General features: G+C 37.5%; 1 protein-coding gene across 8 annotated transcripts in view; it reads right to left on the bottom strand.

The window, feature by feature from the left end:
• Nucleotides 1–16,260, bottom strand: part of MPHOSPH9 (M-phase phosphoprotein 9) — a 60,848-nt gene extending 44,588 nt beyond the window's left edge. For 3 of the 8 annotated variants that reach the window (XM_037816830.1, XM_037816836.1, XM_037816835.1), the window contains exons 1-6: nucleotides 16,164–16,254; nucleotides 13,661–13,924; nucleotides 11,552–11,705; nucleotides 6,781–6,870; nucleotides 6,008–6,531; nucleotides 2,306–2,429 (exon numbers count right to left, since the gene is read on the bottom strand). In XM_037816830.1, the coding sequence (XP_037672758.1) occupies nucleotides 2,306–2,429; nucleotides 6,008–6,531; nucleotides 6,781–6,870; nucleotides 11,552–11,705; nucleotides 13,661–13,767 (999 nt within the window). In that variant the 5' untranslated portion in view covers nucleotides 13,768–13,924; nucleotides 16,164–16,254. Of the gene's footprint in view, nucleotides 1–53; nucleotides 918–2,305; nucleotides 2,430–6,007; nucleotides 6,532–6,780; nucleotides 6,871–11,551; nucleotides 11,706–13,660; nucleotides 13,925–16,163 lie in introns of those variants that run through there. The other 5 variants (XM_037816831.1, XM_037816832.1, XM_037816833.1 and 2 more) reach the window with 5 other exon arrangements.
• Nucleotides 16,261–16,272: the final 12 nt, after the last annotated feature.

Raw genomic sequence — 16,272 nt, 5'->3', positions numbered from 1 at the left:
AAATGCAAAGCACTTGCCTGACACACACAGCAGTGAACTAGGAGGGGGCTTACCTTACACAGCTGCCTGCTGCACTCTTCTGAGCAAACAAGGCATCCACTGAAGAAACAGGCCCAGCTTTTCATGAAAAATAAAAGTTGGGTGCAATGAAAAGCCCTTCTGAAACGTAAACCCTCTTACTTAGCTCTAGAAGCTGGCCTCAGCCTGGCACAAGGAACTTAATTAGTTTCAGTAACAGTCTATTAGCCTATCTGAAAAACGACCACCAGGTCATTCAGCTTGTGAAGTGGTAAATTCAAGTCTGTCCAACACAAAGGATCAAGAAAACAAAGAAAGACTTGAACTTTGGGAAATCCTTATGCTAATAGTATACAATTTCAAGATGTACTTCAAATAGCTATTACCTAAAATAAACTCAACTGTACAAAAAGAATATTGGATCAGAAGAGAATTCTGATAACAAGTATTGTCCGATTTAGATTGAAACTGAAAACAACGGGAGAAGAGAAAAGATTAAACAAAGAGGTGAGTTCCACCTTTTATGAATCCACAGGATTTGATTCAGATTTATGCAGGTGAGAAATGCATTTTCTGTGCAGTATCTTTGATTCACCAGCCATCATTACTTAAAAAACATTTAAAGCTAAGAAATGTCAAAGAAACTTGATTTGTCCAAATGATTTAACACCAAATAAATCATTCACCTTAAAAAACAGAAGAAATAAAAGGAAAAATAAATTCCATCCAGGAGGTGGTCAAAGAAAAGGATCAACTGCAAGGGAACCACTCCTTAGCAGGGCTTCCGAGCTCAGCGAACCGATACCACCAGAGGCGACGGACTCCTCCAGGCAGACCCACTCGCGAGGGCACTGCTCAGGGGATGCACCACATCTTGCTGCAGCTGGGCCCCTTCTCCACTGAAATAAGGAGCACAATTAGGCTATCCCAGAGGTTCCCAAACTCTGCTGCACATTATGATCACCTGAAGCACTTTCAAAACTTCTGATACACAGGTCACACCCCCTACCTAGTAAGTCAGAACATATGGGACTGGCAGCCAGGCATCAGTAGTTTTGTAAAAGACCCTCAGGTAATTATAATGTGCATTGAAGTTTGGGAACCACTGGGCTGTATCAAACGTATGTTGAGCTACATTCACAAAAGGCAACAAGAAACCAGTACACCCACTGAGTTACACAGTCACAAACCCAAAGTTTATTAGATGTGGAAAAATCTCCACAAGACTGAGTTTCTAATTACAGTAAAAATAGAAGAAAAGCAACTGCTATATATGAAAGCATTCTCGCTTTGTGACAATCTACTCCAATGAAAAAAGCAAACTTGACTCCAAATACCTTTAAACTATCAAACCAATGACAGACCTATCCTTGATGGCAGATAGGTTCAAAAGAATAAAACTACCAGTGTAGCACTAAATGGCTTTTTAGGCTCCAGATGCTTTGTGGTTCATGGAGCTTCCCTATTCCTTAATACAAAGACTTTTGGAAAAGTTCAAAGAAAGGTAATATGAGGAAGCTTAAACATCCACAGGTTGAAGAAAGAAAAATTACTGGAAGAAAAGAGAAATAAATAGTGCCTTATAAAAGCTGAGTGACTATCATCCTATGAGCTCTATTCTTTAACAGACCTTTCTCATAGGATGATGAAAGACTATGTTTAAGATGATCAAGACATAGCCAATTTCTATAGGTATCAAGTTTGTAGAGACCCGATTATGCAATTTCAATGTATTACGACAATTTATGCCAACAAGGGCTTTAAGATGTAATAAATTTATTCATTTATCTATATGACCCTTTAATGAGAGCAGTCGCTAAGTTAGCAACAGGGCCACATAGAATTTAACCATTTAATCTCTTACATTTTAGATTATAAATAATGAATTGTCCAAATTTCACCACATTTTATAAAGACATCTTCAAGTATTCAACCTATATAGTATTACTTCTTACAACTTAATAGTAATAGAAATCATTAGAAGTTTCTTAAATTTATTTTTGAAACAATTAAATGGATTACTCTCTGGCTAAATGCAGGCATTTGCAGTATAAAAAGAAACAAAACCTTTACAAAATAGTTCATTTTTTATGGTGTTTTTATCCCTTGATAGTTTTGATTGCCAACCAATACTTAAGAGCAAATTGTTATCTACAATCCTTTCAGAAGCCCAAAGATTTAACAATACCAAAAAAAGGGGCAAAACCGTTTACGTTGATGAGCATGTTGTAAACTCAACATGTCCATCAGGAGCATGCAAGCCAGGATGAAGTGATTGTTCACCCACTTTCTCAGTCGGTGATTTCTTCGGTTGTTCCCTTCCTTGCAGAGATTGTGAACGTCCCTCTTCAACGTGTGCTCTCTTTGGCTGGTTCTGTTTCAGCTTTTGTGCCCATGATGTTATAGATTTACTATGAAAAGAGGAAAACAAAATTACTTTCTTAGATGCTGTCCTTCACACATAAAGCTAAACATCAGTGGAAAAAATTTTTAGATGTTTTTCTAATAGTGGAGAAATGATGGATTTTTATGGATTCATCTAATTTCTTTTTTCAACTTATTACCAAGGGCAAAGTAAACAAAAAAGACTAAAGGTGACTAGCAATATATATACTCTGTTGCCAGGCCAATAACCGCCTCCTGTATTGGCCCTTTCGAAGACTAAACAGATCTCTACAGCAAAAACCTATTGATTGGCATGTACTAATAATTATTCTTGTGGGAAGACAATGTGTTTGTTGCTATAGAGAAATACCTTACTTTAGATGGCACATTTCAGAGATGTAAAACTGAAAAATTGGGGTAAACTACATAACGTTAAAAGATAATTTGATTTATAAACATTCAGCCACGATTTCCTTTATTAAAAAGTACCCTGGGCAAAGGGTAATGGATGATTCTGACTGGGTTTTAAAGCTACAACTTATGTGTGAGACCAAGGGAGGAGATGTTTTTCTGGTGCAGGAACTGTATTTTCTGTAGCACACCAGATAATTTAATTTGTACAATCAGTTTGTTTGAACACTGTAGGTGCAGGGAGCGGTGAATGGAAAGTGGGATTTGGTGAGTTTGTACACACTGGGGTGAAATCCCGATACATCCCAGAGTGATATGGGCAGACAGTTTATTTGCAGGGCCCCCAGAGGAGCTGGGGAGAAATGCAGAAGTGCTGGACTTCCCCATCTGGGCTACTGCCGATTTTCCCACAAACATTGAGGACTGCCAATTTCGTGGGCCAAGCCCTCAATCTGGGGGCTTTCCCCTGTGAGGCTTGTTACTGTAAGGGAGAGGCCAAGCCCACTTATAATTGAGCCTAGGAGTCCCTCCCAGAGAGCCTCTTTGTTGCTCAGATGTGGCCCCCTCTCTAAGCCCACTCGGCAGGTAAACTCACTACCCTTCCCCCTACGTGGGGCATGACTCCCAGGGGTGTAACTTCCCCTGGCAATGCAGGAAGTCACTCCTGGGTATGAGCCTGGACCGAGCACTGTGGGACTGAGAGGATCATCTTGACCAAAAGGGGGAAGAGAGATGAAGCAAAGTAGGGTTCCAGTAGCTGAGAGATTTCAAACGGAGTGGAGAGGTCACTCTGGAGGGTATTCCTGTGTGCTATACAGGTATCACTTTTTAGTTTTTAGTGTGTTGGAATGGCTAGAGGGAAATACCTGGGGCTGTCAAACTGCAACCCAGTATCCTTGATTCTTGAAGATGATCATATAACATATAGCTTATATAGGGTAACCATGTGATTGGGAAAACCCTGTGGCTCACACTCCCTTTATCCAGTGTATGGATAGATGAGTGGAAAAATGGGGACAAAAATTAGATGAAGAATAGGGTGGGATGGAGGGGATTGTGCCGGTTTGAATGTATTGTGTCCCCCAAATGCCATTATCTTTGTAGTTTTGTGGGGCAGAAGTTTTGTGCTGGTTGGATTTGCTTGGAATGTGCCCCACCCAGCCGTGGGTGATAATTCTGATGAGATGTTCCCATGGAGGCGTGGCCCCGCCCATTCAGGGTGGGCCTGGATCAGTGGGGCTATATAAATGAGCTGACTCAAAGAGAGGGAACTGCGTGCAGCTGTAAGTGATGTTTTGAAGAGCGGCAAGCTTGCTGGAAAGGAACGTCCTGGGAGAAAGCCGTTTTGAGGCCAGAGCTTTGGAGCGGACGCCGGCTGCCTTCCTAGCTAGCAGTGGTTTCGGCTGCCTTCCTAGCTAGCAGAGGTTTTCCAGAGGCCATTGGCCATCCTCCAGTGAAGGTACCCGATTGCTGGTGTGTTACCTTGGACGTTTTGTGGCCTTAAGACTGTAACTGTGTAGCGAAATAAACCGCCGTTTTATAAAAGCCTATCCATCTCTGGTGTTTTGCATTCTGCAGCATTAGCAAACTAGAACAGGGATGGAAAGTTTTTTGTTCTTTTTTGCTTTTATTTTTAATTTGGGGTAAGGAAAAGGTTCAAAAATTGATTCTGGTGATGAATGCACAACTGTATAATGGTGCTGTGAATAACTGTACACTGTGGATGACTGTAGGGTGTGTGAATATATCTCAATAAAACTGTATTTAAAAAAGTAAATGAACAATGGGGGAAGAAGGGGAATGGGATGTTTTGGATGTTCTTTTCTACTTTAATTTTCATTTTATTTTTTTGGAGTAATGAAAATGTTCAAAGTTTGATTGAGGTGATGAAAGCACAACTATATGATGATACTGTGAACAACTGTCCACTTTGAAGACTGTATGTTATGTGATTATATTTCAATAAAATTGCATTAAAAAAAGTATCCTGGGCCAATCAAAATGTCATTAAACTTACAAAAACTCCCCTTATAGCAATACTTTCATATGAAAAACATAAAATTAAGTATGTTGTATATAATTTTTGGTTTCAAATTATATGAACATGTGTGACAACATTCCACTATGAATGCAGCCCTCAAATCTAATTTTTGGCAAGTTTATAGTGACTAGAAAATATAAAAGGTTTTTACTGGCAAGGTCTCCTACCTTAAGAGTTTAGTCATCTTACAGTAACATTACAAAAAGGAAGGAAGTAGCAAGACATATGCCGTTAGTATATAGTGTGCTTTGTATGTTTCAATTTTCCTCAGGCAGTAAATAAATAAAAGGCTTCAATTTTAATGGTAAAACCGATACAGAGAGAACCTCTTTGTTGCTCAGATGTGGCCTGTCTCACTCTAACTAAGCCACCTTGGCAGGTGATCTCACTGCCCTCCCCCCTACATGGGACCTGACTCCCAGGGGTGTAAATCTCCCTGGCAATGCAGGATATGACTCCCAGGGATGAGCCTGGACCCACCAAAGTGGGATTGAGAAAATCTTCTTGACCGAAAAGGGGAAGAGAAATGGAACAAAATAAAGTTTCAGTGGCTGAGAATTTTCAAATGCAGTCAAGAGGTCACTCTGGAGGGCATTCTTATGCACCATATAGATATCCCTTTTTAGGTTTTAGTGTATTGGAATAGCTAGAAGGGAATACCTGAAACTATCAAACTGCAACTCTGTAGCCTTGATCCTTGAAGATGACTGCATAACTATGTAGTTTACACGGTGTGACTGCGTGACTGTGAAAACCTTGTGGCTCACACTCCCTTTATCCAGTGTATGGATGGATGAGCAGAAAAATGGGGACAAAAATCAAATGAAAACAGGGTAGGATGGGGGGAATGGAATGCTTTGGGTATTCTTTTTTTACTTTTATTTTTATTCTTTATTTTTTTGGAATAAGGAAAAGGTTCAAAAATCGATTGTGGTGATGAGTGCACAACTATATGATGGACCTATGAACAACTGATTGTACACTGTGGATGACTGTATGGTATGTGAATATATCTCAAGAAAACTGAATTACGATATAGGTTCAAATACCTCTCATTCTATTATGGTCCAATTAAAAGGCAGTCTATTTATTAGATTCTAAATGTAACAAATAAGTAAAACCCCCTTCAAATGATGGAGAAATTTCACTTACCTATTTGTTTTTCCACTGTATACTTCAGAAATCTTATTTTCACCAAGAAAATGATGTTCAGATTCACCAGGAAAAACAGAAATATCTTCTTTTAAAGATGCATTAAAATCTTCAGTAGTCTTTATATAAAAGCTCTTATTTTTTACACCGTCTATAAGTGAATCCATCTGCACCATAGGGACTACGTACTGTTCTTTAGAAACCTCTTTATGCTCCATGAACTCTTTAGAGTCTTTAGGTTTGTAGGTATTTAATTCTGAGATGCAAAGGGTACCATACCCACTGCTCACTGAACTACTATCCATGTTGCAGTCTGCTTGTGATGGTGATGTGTCTTGCTGCATTTCAGGTTCTTTAGACTTAAGATAATTGACAACAGATTCATTTCTGTCACTGTTTTCAGAAAAAAAACCCATTTGACATTCTGAAAATATTTGTTGGCTTGAAGAGCTTCTATCATAGGGAGCCCAAGAAGCAGTATTGGTTTGTAACTTTACTAAATTTTTTATCTCCTCCTGTATACGCTGAAAATAAGAAGTTGTAGATTTAGGTAAGAAAGCATATTAAAACATCATATTTTTATAAATGTTATGAAAATACTATGTTTAAAAATATGCTCACCTGTTACTCTAAAGATAATATACATGGCTTTTATCCTCAGTTTATAAACAAAATTCATTTAAAGTGTTAATTGCTTTTTCCGCAAAGCTTACAAATACAAAATAATAATAGGAAATAAAGCTTAATGAAAATCAATATAAGTAACAACTTACTTGAATTTGGTTGTGGAACTGTTCCTGCTGGGCAGCTATTTGTTCTTGGCATTGTTTTTCCACCAAATTGAATAGTTGTAACCACCTGGTCTAGTAAATCATAAAATATTTTAATTAAAAATTAATTTTTAAGATAACATTACCTAGAAAAATTCCTTCAATGGAAAAAGGCCTTTTTTTAAAAAATTTTAAATGCAAAGCTGAATTAAACAGTTAAAAAAGATTTCAATGCAGAAATACTAGAACATAGACTTAGACTCCTCTTTCTTATGTTCCCTATGACCCTGAAGGTCTTGGGTAAATCTTATTTTTTAATGGCATCTTAATTTGATGTCATCTGCTAGCATTTCTGATTAATCAAGAACTGATAGTTGTTTTTAATATTTGTCTTAAGTTCCTCTTCCTTTCCTCATAAAAGCTAATGATTTCTTGAATATTGGCATGTATCCAGAAAAGAACCCCACATCCTAAAAAAGAAATAGTTTCATACCATGAGAATTAACTCCTGATTGATTTGTACTATAAGTAAAAGACTTCTTTTAAAAGACATCAAACAGTTAAATGTTAAACCAGTTTTAACGGTATAACATTAAACAGATAAAACGCTGTAGAGCTGAAAAAGGAACAAAACAATGCCTATGAAAACATGTGGAACTGGCCTAGAAGTTGTGTCACGTGCTCCATCCTGACTCCCAAGAGCAGTCAGCACCCCGGGGGGCTCTCAGCCACACCAAAACATGGCAGAGGAGGGGACACGGAGTTCTCCAGATGGCTAAATGCAATCTCAAGGCTGGGATACTTTCAGCAACAGACGAGAACATACAAGATAGTATGCTGGTATCATGAAAACTAGCTTCCCAGTTTAAAACCTTTCGCTGTCTTTCACTTGTAAGCATTACTTACAGGCCCTGCCTGACCTCATATACTCCTTCCAACCCCATCTCCTCCCACTGGCCCCTTTCTGGTCCTTGAATATGCCCAAACTACCTTCCACCTATAAAACTTTGTATGTGTTGTACCCTCTACCTAGAAAACTCCCTTCCCAGCGCTGAACATGGCTGGCTTTTTCCCATCCTGCAATATCAGCTTAATTATCTCCTCTAAGAGGACTTCCAAAACCATCCTGTCAGTTATTCATTCTCATCATCCTTTTTATTTCCTTCATAGCACTTGCCACAATCAGAAACTAGCTCGTCTGTTCACTTTTTTAACTTGTCTGTCTCCCAGCCCTGCCCCTACATTACCTCCAGCACGCAGCACACCACCAAGGGAAGAGGCACTCAAGCAGTCTAAAGGAGTGCATAAAAATGTGTTATTTCTAGCCATACTTTTCTCGGTGTTATAGACCACAACAAACCGCACTCCCTCCAGTTAAGGCTGAAAGCCAGTTACCAGTTTTTAATCTGTAAATCTGAACTCTGGTAGAACTAAGTTGAAACCTGTACAGTAGAATTAAGGAGAAGGCAGGGGAGGAGGGATGCTCGGGATTAGAAAAAGCCTTCCAAGTGAAATACAACACTGCTGACAGAAGTGGTTGAAATCAACTACCTTCGGGCCAAGCAGGCTACATCAAATTAAGTTCCTTGTCTTCTCAACCTACCTATGGATATACACTGTCTGATATCAATCAATACAAAAAAGAAATGATCAGGCAATACAGTTTGATTAAGCCCAACTTTCCTTATTAAGTAAACTACGAAAGTTTACTTTTTACCTGATGAAGTCACTATTCACATAAAACCAAAATATAATAAAGACGGAATAGCAAATTACATAAGAAAAACCAGTTTTTTGTTAATGTGAAACATTTGATAACAGTCACATCTTTACTATCATTTTCTTCTTTAGGATACAAATTAATAGAACATACTTAGGATATAAATTAGTGGAGAAGATTTTTTTCTTCCTAGTCAGACTTTATAGTTAACATTTCAATTTTAAATAAACTTATTTAAGAATATCATAATGTAGTGAAGAGCACTATTCACTTAATTATTAAGAAGGGCTATTATTTATTTCACACTGAAGTGATTTATACTAGTCACATATTACATATGGCTAGACGATACGGGCATCTAACTAAAAGTTTTTCCTTCCACAGTGTTTTGGTATTAGCCTGAATGGGACTTTTCATCTGGCCTGGTAAAAATCCCACGGACTTGACTGTAAGCTCTCTGGCAGTTCACTGGCTTGGACTCCCAGGTCTCCACTAACAGCCAGTGTGGTCCTGGACAAGTACATTTAATTTCTTTGTGCCTCAGTTTCCTAACTTACAAAATGCGCTAACACCTCATAGTTGGCTGGGAGGATTAAATTTTAAATTTAACTATGATACACAGGGATGGAGATGGAAGTGCACGTGGAAATCCGTCAGGTCGTGGATGTCACAGAGACAGGGGACCCCATTGGCATTTAGTGGGTAGGGTCCAGGGATGCTAATCACAGGACAGCCCCCCACAACGAAGAAGTGTTGTGTGTCCGTTTTACATTATAAAAACAATACATATTTTCCACAGCTTTCATATTATCAAACTGTCCAGAAATGCAAGTAACATCTTAGTTTGTTTCAGACCTTTATCAAAAATGCAGAAAATCCTGTCACGGACGACAGTGCTGCTCACAGAACCTGGACACAACACACTGGTGACACTGTGTGTGTAGTGGCCACATTCACAGTGAGTGCACAGACAGGTAAACCCCAGACTACCTCACCATGTAGCTGTGCCTCAGCTTTACACAGTGAAATACACATGGTTTTGTTATAAACTCTGTTCCTCCTTTATATCACACTCAGGGCATTACGCTTATTTTTTTAAGTGGGTACAGATAGGTTATATCATCTCAGTCTTCTGTTTCAGGGTAACAAAGGGTGGTGTTATAGTTAAAATTGTTACTTAAAAAGGGGGTCTGGGACTGCTAAGGTTGCGTGCCACCTGACAGACCTGTCTAAAATCCTACCCAGCAAGTAGATACTAACAGTAGAGAGTATAATTACCATTATTATCATGTAACCATTACTTTTAACCACTGCTAAATAGTTCAATTAATGATGCACTTTAAAAATTTCTTATAATCACAGAAATATGAGCAATAGTAAGTATTTAAGTATGGATTAAAGTATTTCTATGTTAAAGTGTTAAAAGGCAGATTCTCACCCAATTGAATCAAAATACATAACCTTCCCAAATTTTAAGCAATGACAATCTTAAGAATTCCAAGGGAAAGGTCTTATAAAGGAAACCCAAAGAAATCAGATCATCTCCAGAACTCTAGCTGCTCAAATTATGGAAGGTTTTGTGTTTGGTTTTAATAACGTAAACTCATCTTTTGCAGGTGGCAGAAACCAGAAGGAATGTTACTGTTCCAAAAGGGAAGTGAAAACATGAAATTCAAGGGGAAAACTCAGGGACAAGATTTGCCTGATTCTTACTCCTCCTATTCTTTTCCACACTAAAATTCAAGAAGTTTTAGTGAAATGGCCAGAAGTACATTTCTTATTCTGCCAAAGAAAGAAGTATCTTAAGCAACTCTTCACTGAATAATCAACTACGTGTCTACATTAACAAAAATTAAGTAGTCAGTTATTAGCAAACATAATAAAAATAATGATCTGATATAGGTAAAGAAGGGCAGGAAAAAAAACAGGTTCAAATATTAAAAGGTGTAAGAAGCTGGATAGAATTTTGGCTTATAAAAATCTGTATCTTAAATTCACAAATACATTCTGATTCTGATTTTAAATGTTGCCTTCAAAGTACTCATAGTAACAATTGCAGTTAAACATGAATTTGTCAGAAACTAAACTACATTGTGGCAATGCCTCATTTTGTTAAAGCATGTTAATTCATGTATCATATAAATATACTGTGGGAAATTTAATAAAATATTCCATTTTTAACTGCATCATTTCAAAGCAGCATTTTATATGTCTTTCACATTAGCACATACTGATTGTTATGTGGAAAAAACATAAAAAGTATAAAAATTCAAAACTAACTTTAAGTTTGCAATGACATACAATAATTTCTGTAACTTCAATAATTATAGATAATAAGTGTAAATGATTACACTTAGGGGTAGCTGCTACTAAATTCTTAAAGCAGGTGATCTTTCATTCCATTTATTCTAAATTCTGAACAATAGCAAATATTATGGTTTTAAAAATATGATTAACATTTAAAATAAAATCTGCTCTCTAAATAAAGAGTTTAATAATAATAATGTTTCTGCACTTCTATAGAGCATTACCAAATCTAGCCTTGGGAAGGTCTACCCTGGGCATTCTTCTATGAAATAAATTTATATACAAAAATTCTCTTTTAATTGTTAAATTTTCATATCACAATTCAACCTACGTATGAAGAAAGAATTATTGACATGAAAAATCAAGAAAACGCAATGTATCAGAGCTAAATGTGATAAAGTACTAAAAAGAAGCCTTAATTTATAGAGTATGCAAAATATTTCAAAGTTGATTTAAGTTTTTCAAAATGATGACAATTTCACGAGTTACTTAAAACATAAGGATTAGTAACAATTTTTAATAATTGAGGATTCTCTGAACAAAGTCAACATCTCATTTCACATTTAATATACAAATAAGTATGGCTAATCACTAATATTATTAAAACATATTTTTGATCATCTTTTTACATTTAGTATAGTTCCCCAATGAATATATTTGACCACTTTAGCAGTAAAGTAATTTAGATTTTAGTAGAGGCACTTTTAAATACAATTTTAAAACTCCAAAGAAAACAAAACTAGATACCTCACAGTTTTTCCAACGTTCCGAATCACTCTTTCCACTGTTTTGTAGATCTTGCATTAAAGAGGTTAGAACTTCAACTGTACCTTGAATTACAGATGATCTGGTCTTCCCTGAGAAAGAGGATACCCCATTTGTACTAAGGTGATGACTACTTCTGTTGAAACATAAATAATTCAAATGGTTTTCTTCATTCTACCAAAGTGTTGAATAATTCAACAGTTCAAGATTTAGCACAGCAGTACAAAACCACTGATATTTAATCCTACTTAATGGCACCTCATTTGTTGAAAATCTGATCACAAGTTTGTCCACAAAAGGAAAATAGCAGTAAAAAGACAGACAGCACTTAATTATTTTTTAAAGAACACAACAGAAAGAACTTCTCCAGAAGTAAGAGAACATGCCAAAGTACCAACAGAAAATGAGAAGTTTTTGCTAAACAACCTGAGAAAAATTTCCATCTTCTGGGACCTAAATTATTCCAGAGGAGTCTTTCACCTCCACTTTAAGAACAGCCCTTTATTATGCTAGGGATTCTTTCTCCACTGCCCATAATTACAGAAAAGCTTGTTAACTGGATCCCCCTAATTTGATGTGATAAGTTAATGCTTATCTCCGCACTATCTTTGCATAAAAATCACTCCAAGCAAATTAGCAGCAAATACTCAGGACTTGTGTAGTCTATTCAGTGTGTAAATTAGCACTGACTCCTTCCACAAGGATGGCTTTTCCAAACTTGATTTCCTTTCAGATCATTTTATAAAAACACAAACCATAATTAAGGGCTTTAAGATTTGTTTAAATCCCAACCATTGAAGGGTTTTTTTCATTTACTGAATGATTGATACCTGGCTTTGTTTCACAAAAATAAAAACTTGTTAAAAAGAGAAGACTAACAACAATAATAAAATAATAAAATAATAAAGAGTAAGGACCAAAGACCAGATTAATAAAACTTCAAGGGAAAGAAGAACCCGATATGTAGACTATAAGGTTTACATAGTAGCAATAATTGAGTTTAAATTTGGTCCGTTTAACTGCAAATCACAATGAAAAGGGAGATATAAATTCAATCTCATAATTTTCATTAGAAAGGTTAGACATTTAGGTTCCTGTAGACAAATCAAATGCTATGTTTTAGAAGGGATTTCTTTTAGAAATGGGCTTCCAAGGGGCCACAGAGTGACACAGGAGACAAAATGAGCACGGCCAACTTTCAGACATAGTTTTTACATCATTTCCCACACTTTTTTTCCTCCCACCCTACTTTAATCTAGGCTTTCTCGTTTATCTTATATATTCTTGTAAGATGCCTTAAATTCCTCCTGAGGAAGGCAGAGAATGAACAAGTTTTTGAAGTAATTTACTTATTTATTTATAATACACAATTTCTTCAAGGTCCCTTGCAAGCTATTTGCCTTTTACCAGTAGGCCCCAAATTGCGGAGTTTTTGCTTTCTTGAGCTCTTCTTTTGTTTTTTATAGTTAAGTTCTTTTCTAATAGTCCCTTCCTCTTTGCCGTTTCTAAGCTACTATAAATTTAGAAACTAAATAATCAACCTTGTCAGACTATGTATAAAATGAGAATAAACAGGCTCTGATTAAAAACAAACCAACTATCGGGTAGCTTAAAAATAAAATGCTTTGTTTGATAACATCTATTTTGTCAACTAAGATTTGTTTTTTGCTTATTTCCTAGTATTCAACTTTAATTGCTACTTTCCAGATTAGTGAGGTATTTCTGCAATATAAAACATTATTTGAATTGTTAATTTAAAAATGTGGAAATAACATTTAGACAAATAAATGTTAAAGATATAGTTGTAATTTTGCCCCAAAGAAGGATCTATGAAGAAAACTACAACTAGCAATAGTTATTTTTCACAATGTTCCCTGTGTACATATCTGGGAGAAATGAAAAACTTGGAACGACTAAAACTATTAAATTAAATCACTGTCCCTGAACAGTTCCTGGTTATAGTTTTTTTAAAAAGTGCAAATCAGTAATGATGACACTATTTGGATGACTTGGCAAATATGTAAAAATAAAGTTATTTTGATTTGTTGTTATATTAAAAAAAATGTATAAAAAAATCCATCCCATTCTTACCTATTAGTACTTAAGTTCAGTTCAAGAGAATGGGGGAAATTTTTGACATCAGATTCTATAGAAGATGAAGTTTTCTGTAAGGTTTTCACCAAGTCAAAATCTTCCATAGTGTACAGAAATTCTTAAGACTGTCTTATTTGAAAATACAGGTTCTTTCACTGTTTGATGAAATTGAATCTGAGTCATCTTCAGATGCTTCATCGTCTACAGGCATTTTCAGTTGCTAACATTCAGAACTGTAAAATATCCTAGGCTTCCAAGACTCTGAAAAATGAATGGGGAAATAAAGACTATAAAAAGCCACTAAATCTAGCTACTGTATTTTCATGACTTTGGACATCTTGACTACTTTCATACAAATCTACATTTAGGATAGTAACATTACACATAACAGCCAAAATGTAGAAACAACTGAAATGTCCATCAGCTAATGAATGGATGAATGTGGTAGTCATTCAATGGAATATTATTCAGCCATACAAAGGAATGAGGGTGCTAATACACGCCTTAAAACACTGATGAACCTGGAAAACATTATGCTAAGTCAAAGTCAGTCACAAAGGAGCATATATTATGTGGTTTCATTTATATGAAATATGTAAAATAGGCCAATCTACAAAGACAAAGGTGTTGGTTGTGCAATCTAGTGAATATACTAAAAACCAATGAAATATATACTTTAAAAGGGTGAATGTTATAGTAAGTGAATTATATGTCAATTTTTTTAAGAATTTAAGGGTGGTTGGCAGAAGTTAGCCCTCATCCTATTCAGATACTTCAGAATTTTAAGTGTTTATTAATCAAGGTTCTAGACATAATTCTACATGCTTTGTCCATTCGTTTAATAAATTCTACCAAGTATACATGCTTGTTTGATTTAGAAAATGAATAGATTAACTGGAACTAGCTGGTATTTAATTTGCTATTAAAAACAGCCAATTTAGGGTGGGATTTTCCCCCTTTTTTTATGTGGGAGAGTAATTATCTGTGACCTAAGAATAATTTTAGAATAATTTCTATTAACATCAACTCTGAAGCTAATCGTACTGAAGTTGTGTTTGTTCATAAAAGTGAAGCACATCTGGGGGAAAAAAAAACAAAAAACCTAGCCAATTTAACTTTAACAATGTCTGGTTCCCAGTTGGCTGGAAGGCAAGAATAGAAGAAACAAATTTTGCACCATACAATCTTTGGTACTTTATGAAAGTATTATTTCTTAAAAATAAACTATTTGCCAGGAAAACTAAAAATTTTATTGAAGCTGGGTAGACAGAGGCAAACTGGTTGTATTAATTCAAACAATCGGCCTTCTTAGGGATGTCATGTATCCAAAAAAGAGCATGGCAGCAAGAGAAAAAGAAAAGAAAACCTTGCAAAATGAAAGCGTTAGCGAGTGTAGCAGAGGAAACTTATCTAGTATTCTGGATCCTCTAGGTTTCCCCTTGCTAGGGCCTAGTTTCATGAAATACTAAGCGTCAGGTCAGAAAGGAGCCGTCGCCTTCAGGGGCAGGTGTGAAGGTGAAGGGTAGGTAACCAGACCGAACTAAACGGATTTCTCCCCAATGGCTCAGCCCATCACCAGCCTCGAATCGGGTATCGAAAAAGTCAGGGGCTGCGCCTTCCCAGCGCCTTTTGTTCGGCAACAAAAATATCAGGATTCAAATCACGGTGCTCTTACACCAGGTAAACGCAAGCTCCCCGGGGAGGTGCACCTGCAACCCCGACTATTCTCTCCCTGCTGAGGTAATCCGGATGCAGTGGATCCAGATAGAAAGCTACCTGAAATTCAGTGATGCTTCTCCAGCCGGCGGGGGGAAAATCCTATCGTGCAATGCAACGACAACCCCCCCCCCCAAAAAAAAACACCCGAGGGAAAATGCATACAAGAACAGAGATATTTTTGTACTTCCCAGCAACTAAGTATGAAAGGGAGTTATGAAAAAGGAACGAACAATCGGGTCTGCCAATATAAATGTTCACCAGGGGCTGTGCTTCGCTGGGAGCGTCAGGGGAGAAAGAAAGGGACGATTTTCAGAGCTTCTGAGGGCAGAGAGTGGGATTCCGGCGCTCACAGCCAGACCTGTTGCTGGAGGCTGTCGGGTCAAAGCGGGAACCCGCACAGTCATCCAAGCTAAAGACAACGGGGGGGGTGGCGGAAAAACTACCTTTCCAACAACTTAAGATCGCCAGTCCAAAAGTAAGCCAAGGCACCCCATCCAAAAAACAAAAAAAAAATCCCACAAGCCCCCCGCCCCGCGGGAAGAGGCGCTCTGCAACTGGACGGCGCGGGTGTCACTCAAGGGCACCGGGTCTAGAAAAGGCGCGCCACAGCCCGGCACAGCCTCCACACGCCGCAGGGCTTCGGTGGGGTTGGTGTTTGACGCCGCGGTCTTCCCCCGCTCTATGCCGTCAGCACACTCACGGGTCCAACAAGACAGTGTCTTCTAAGTTCGTCCCCTTTCCCTTGTAACCGGCAGTTCCCAGTAGACCGTCCACCGCTTACCTGGCAGCCGCTCCCGCTGCGGATGTCAGGCTCGGGCGAGCGGCTTCTCGCGACCGTTAAACTCCAGGGAACGTGCGCGCGCCCGGCGTCTTGCTTGTGATTGGCTGCC

This window comes from Choloepus didactylus, chromosome 23 (assembly GCF_015220235.1).
Source record: "Choloepus didactylus isolate mChoDid1 chromosome 23, mChoDid1.pri, whole genome shotgun sequence".
Taxonomy (NCBI): Eukaryota; Metazoa; Chordata; class Mammalia; order Pilosa; family Megalonychidae; genus Choloepus; species Choloepus didactylus.
The sequence above is the reverse complement of the archived record's forward strand: the minus strand, read 5'-3'. Positions and strand labels throughout refer to the sequence as shown.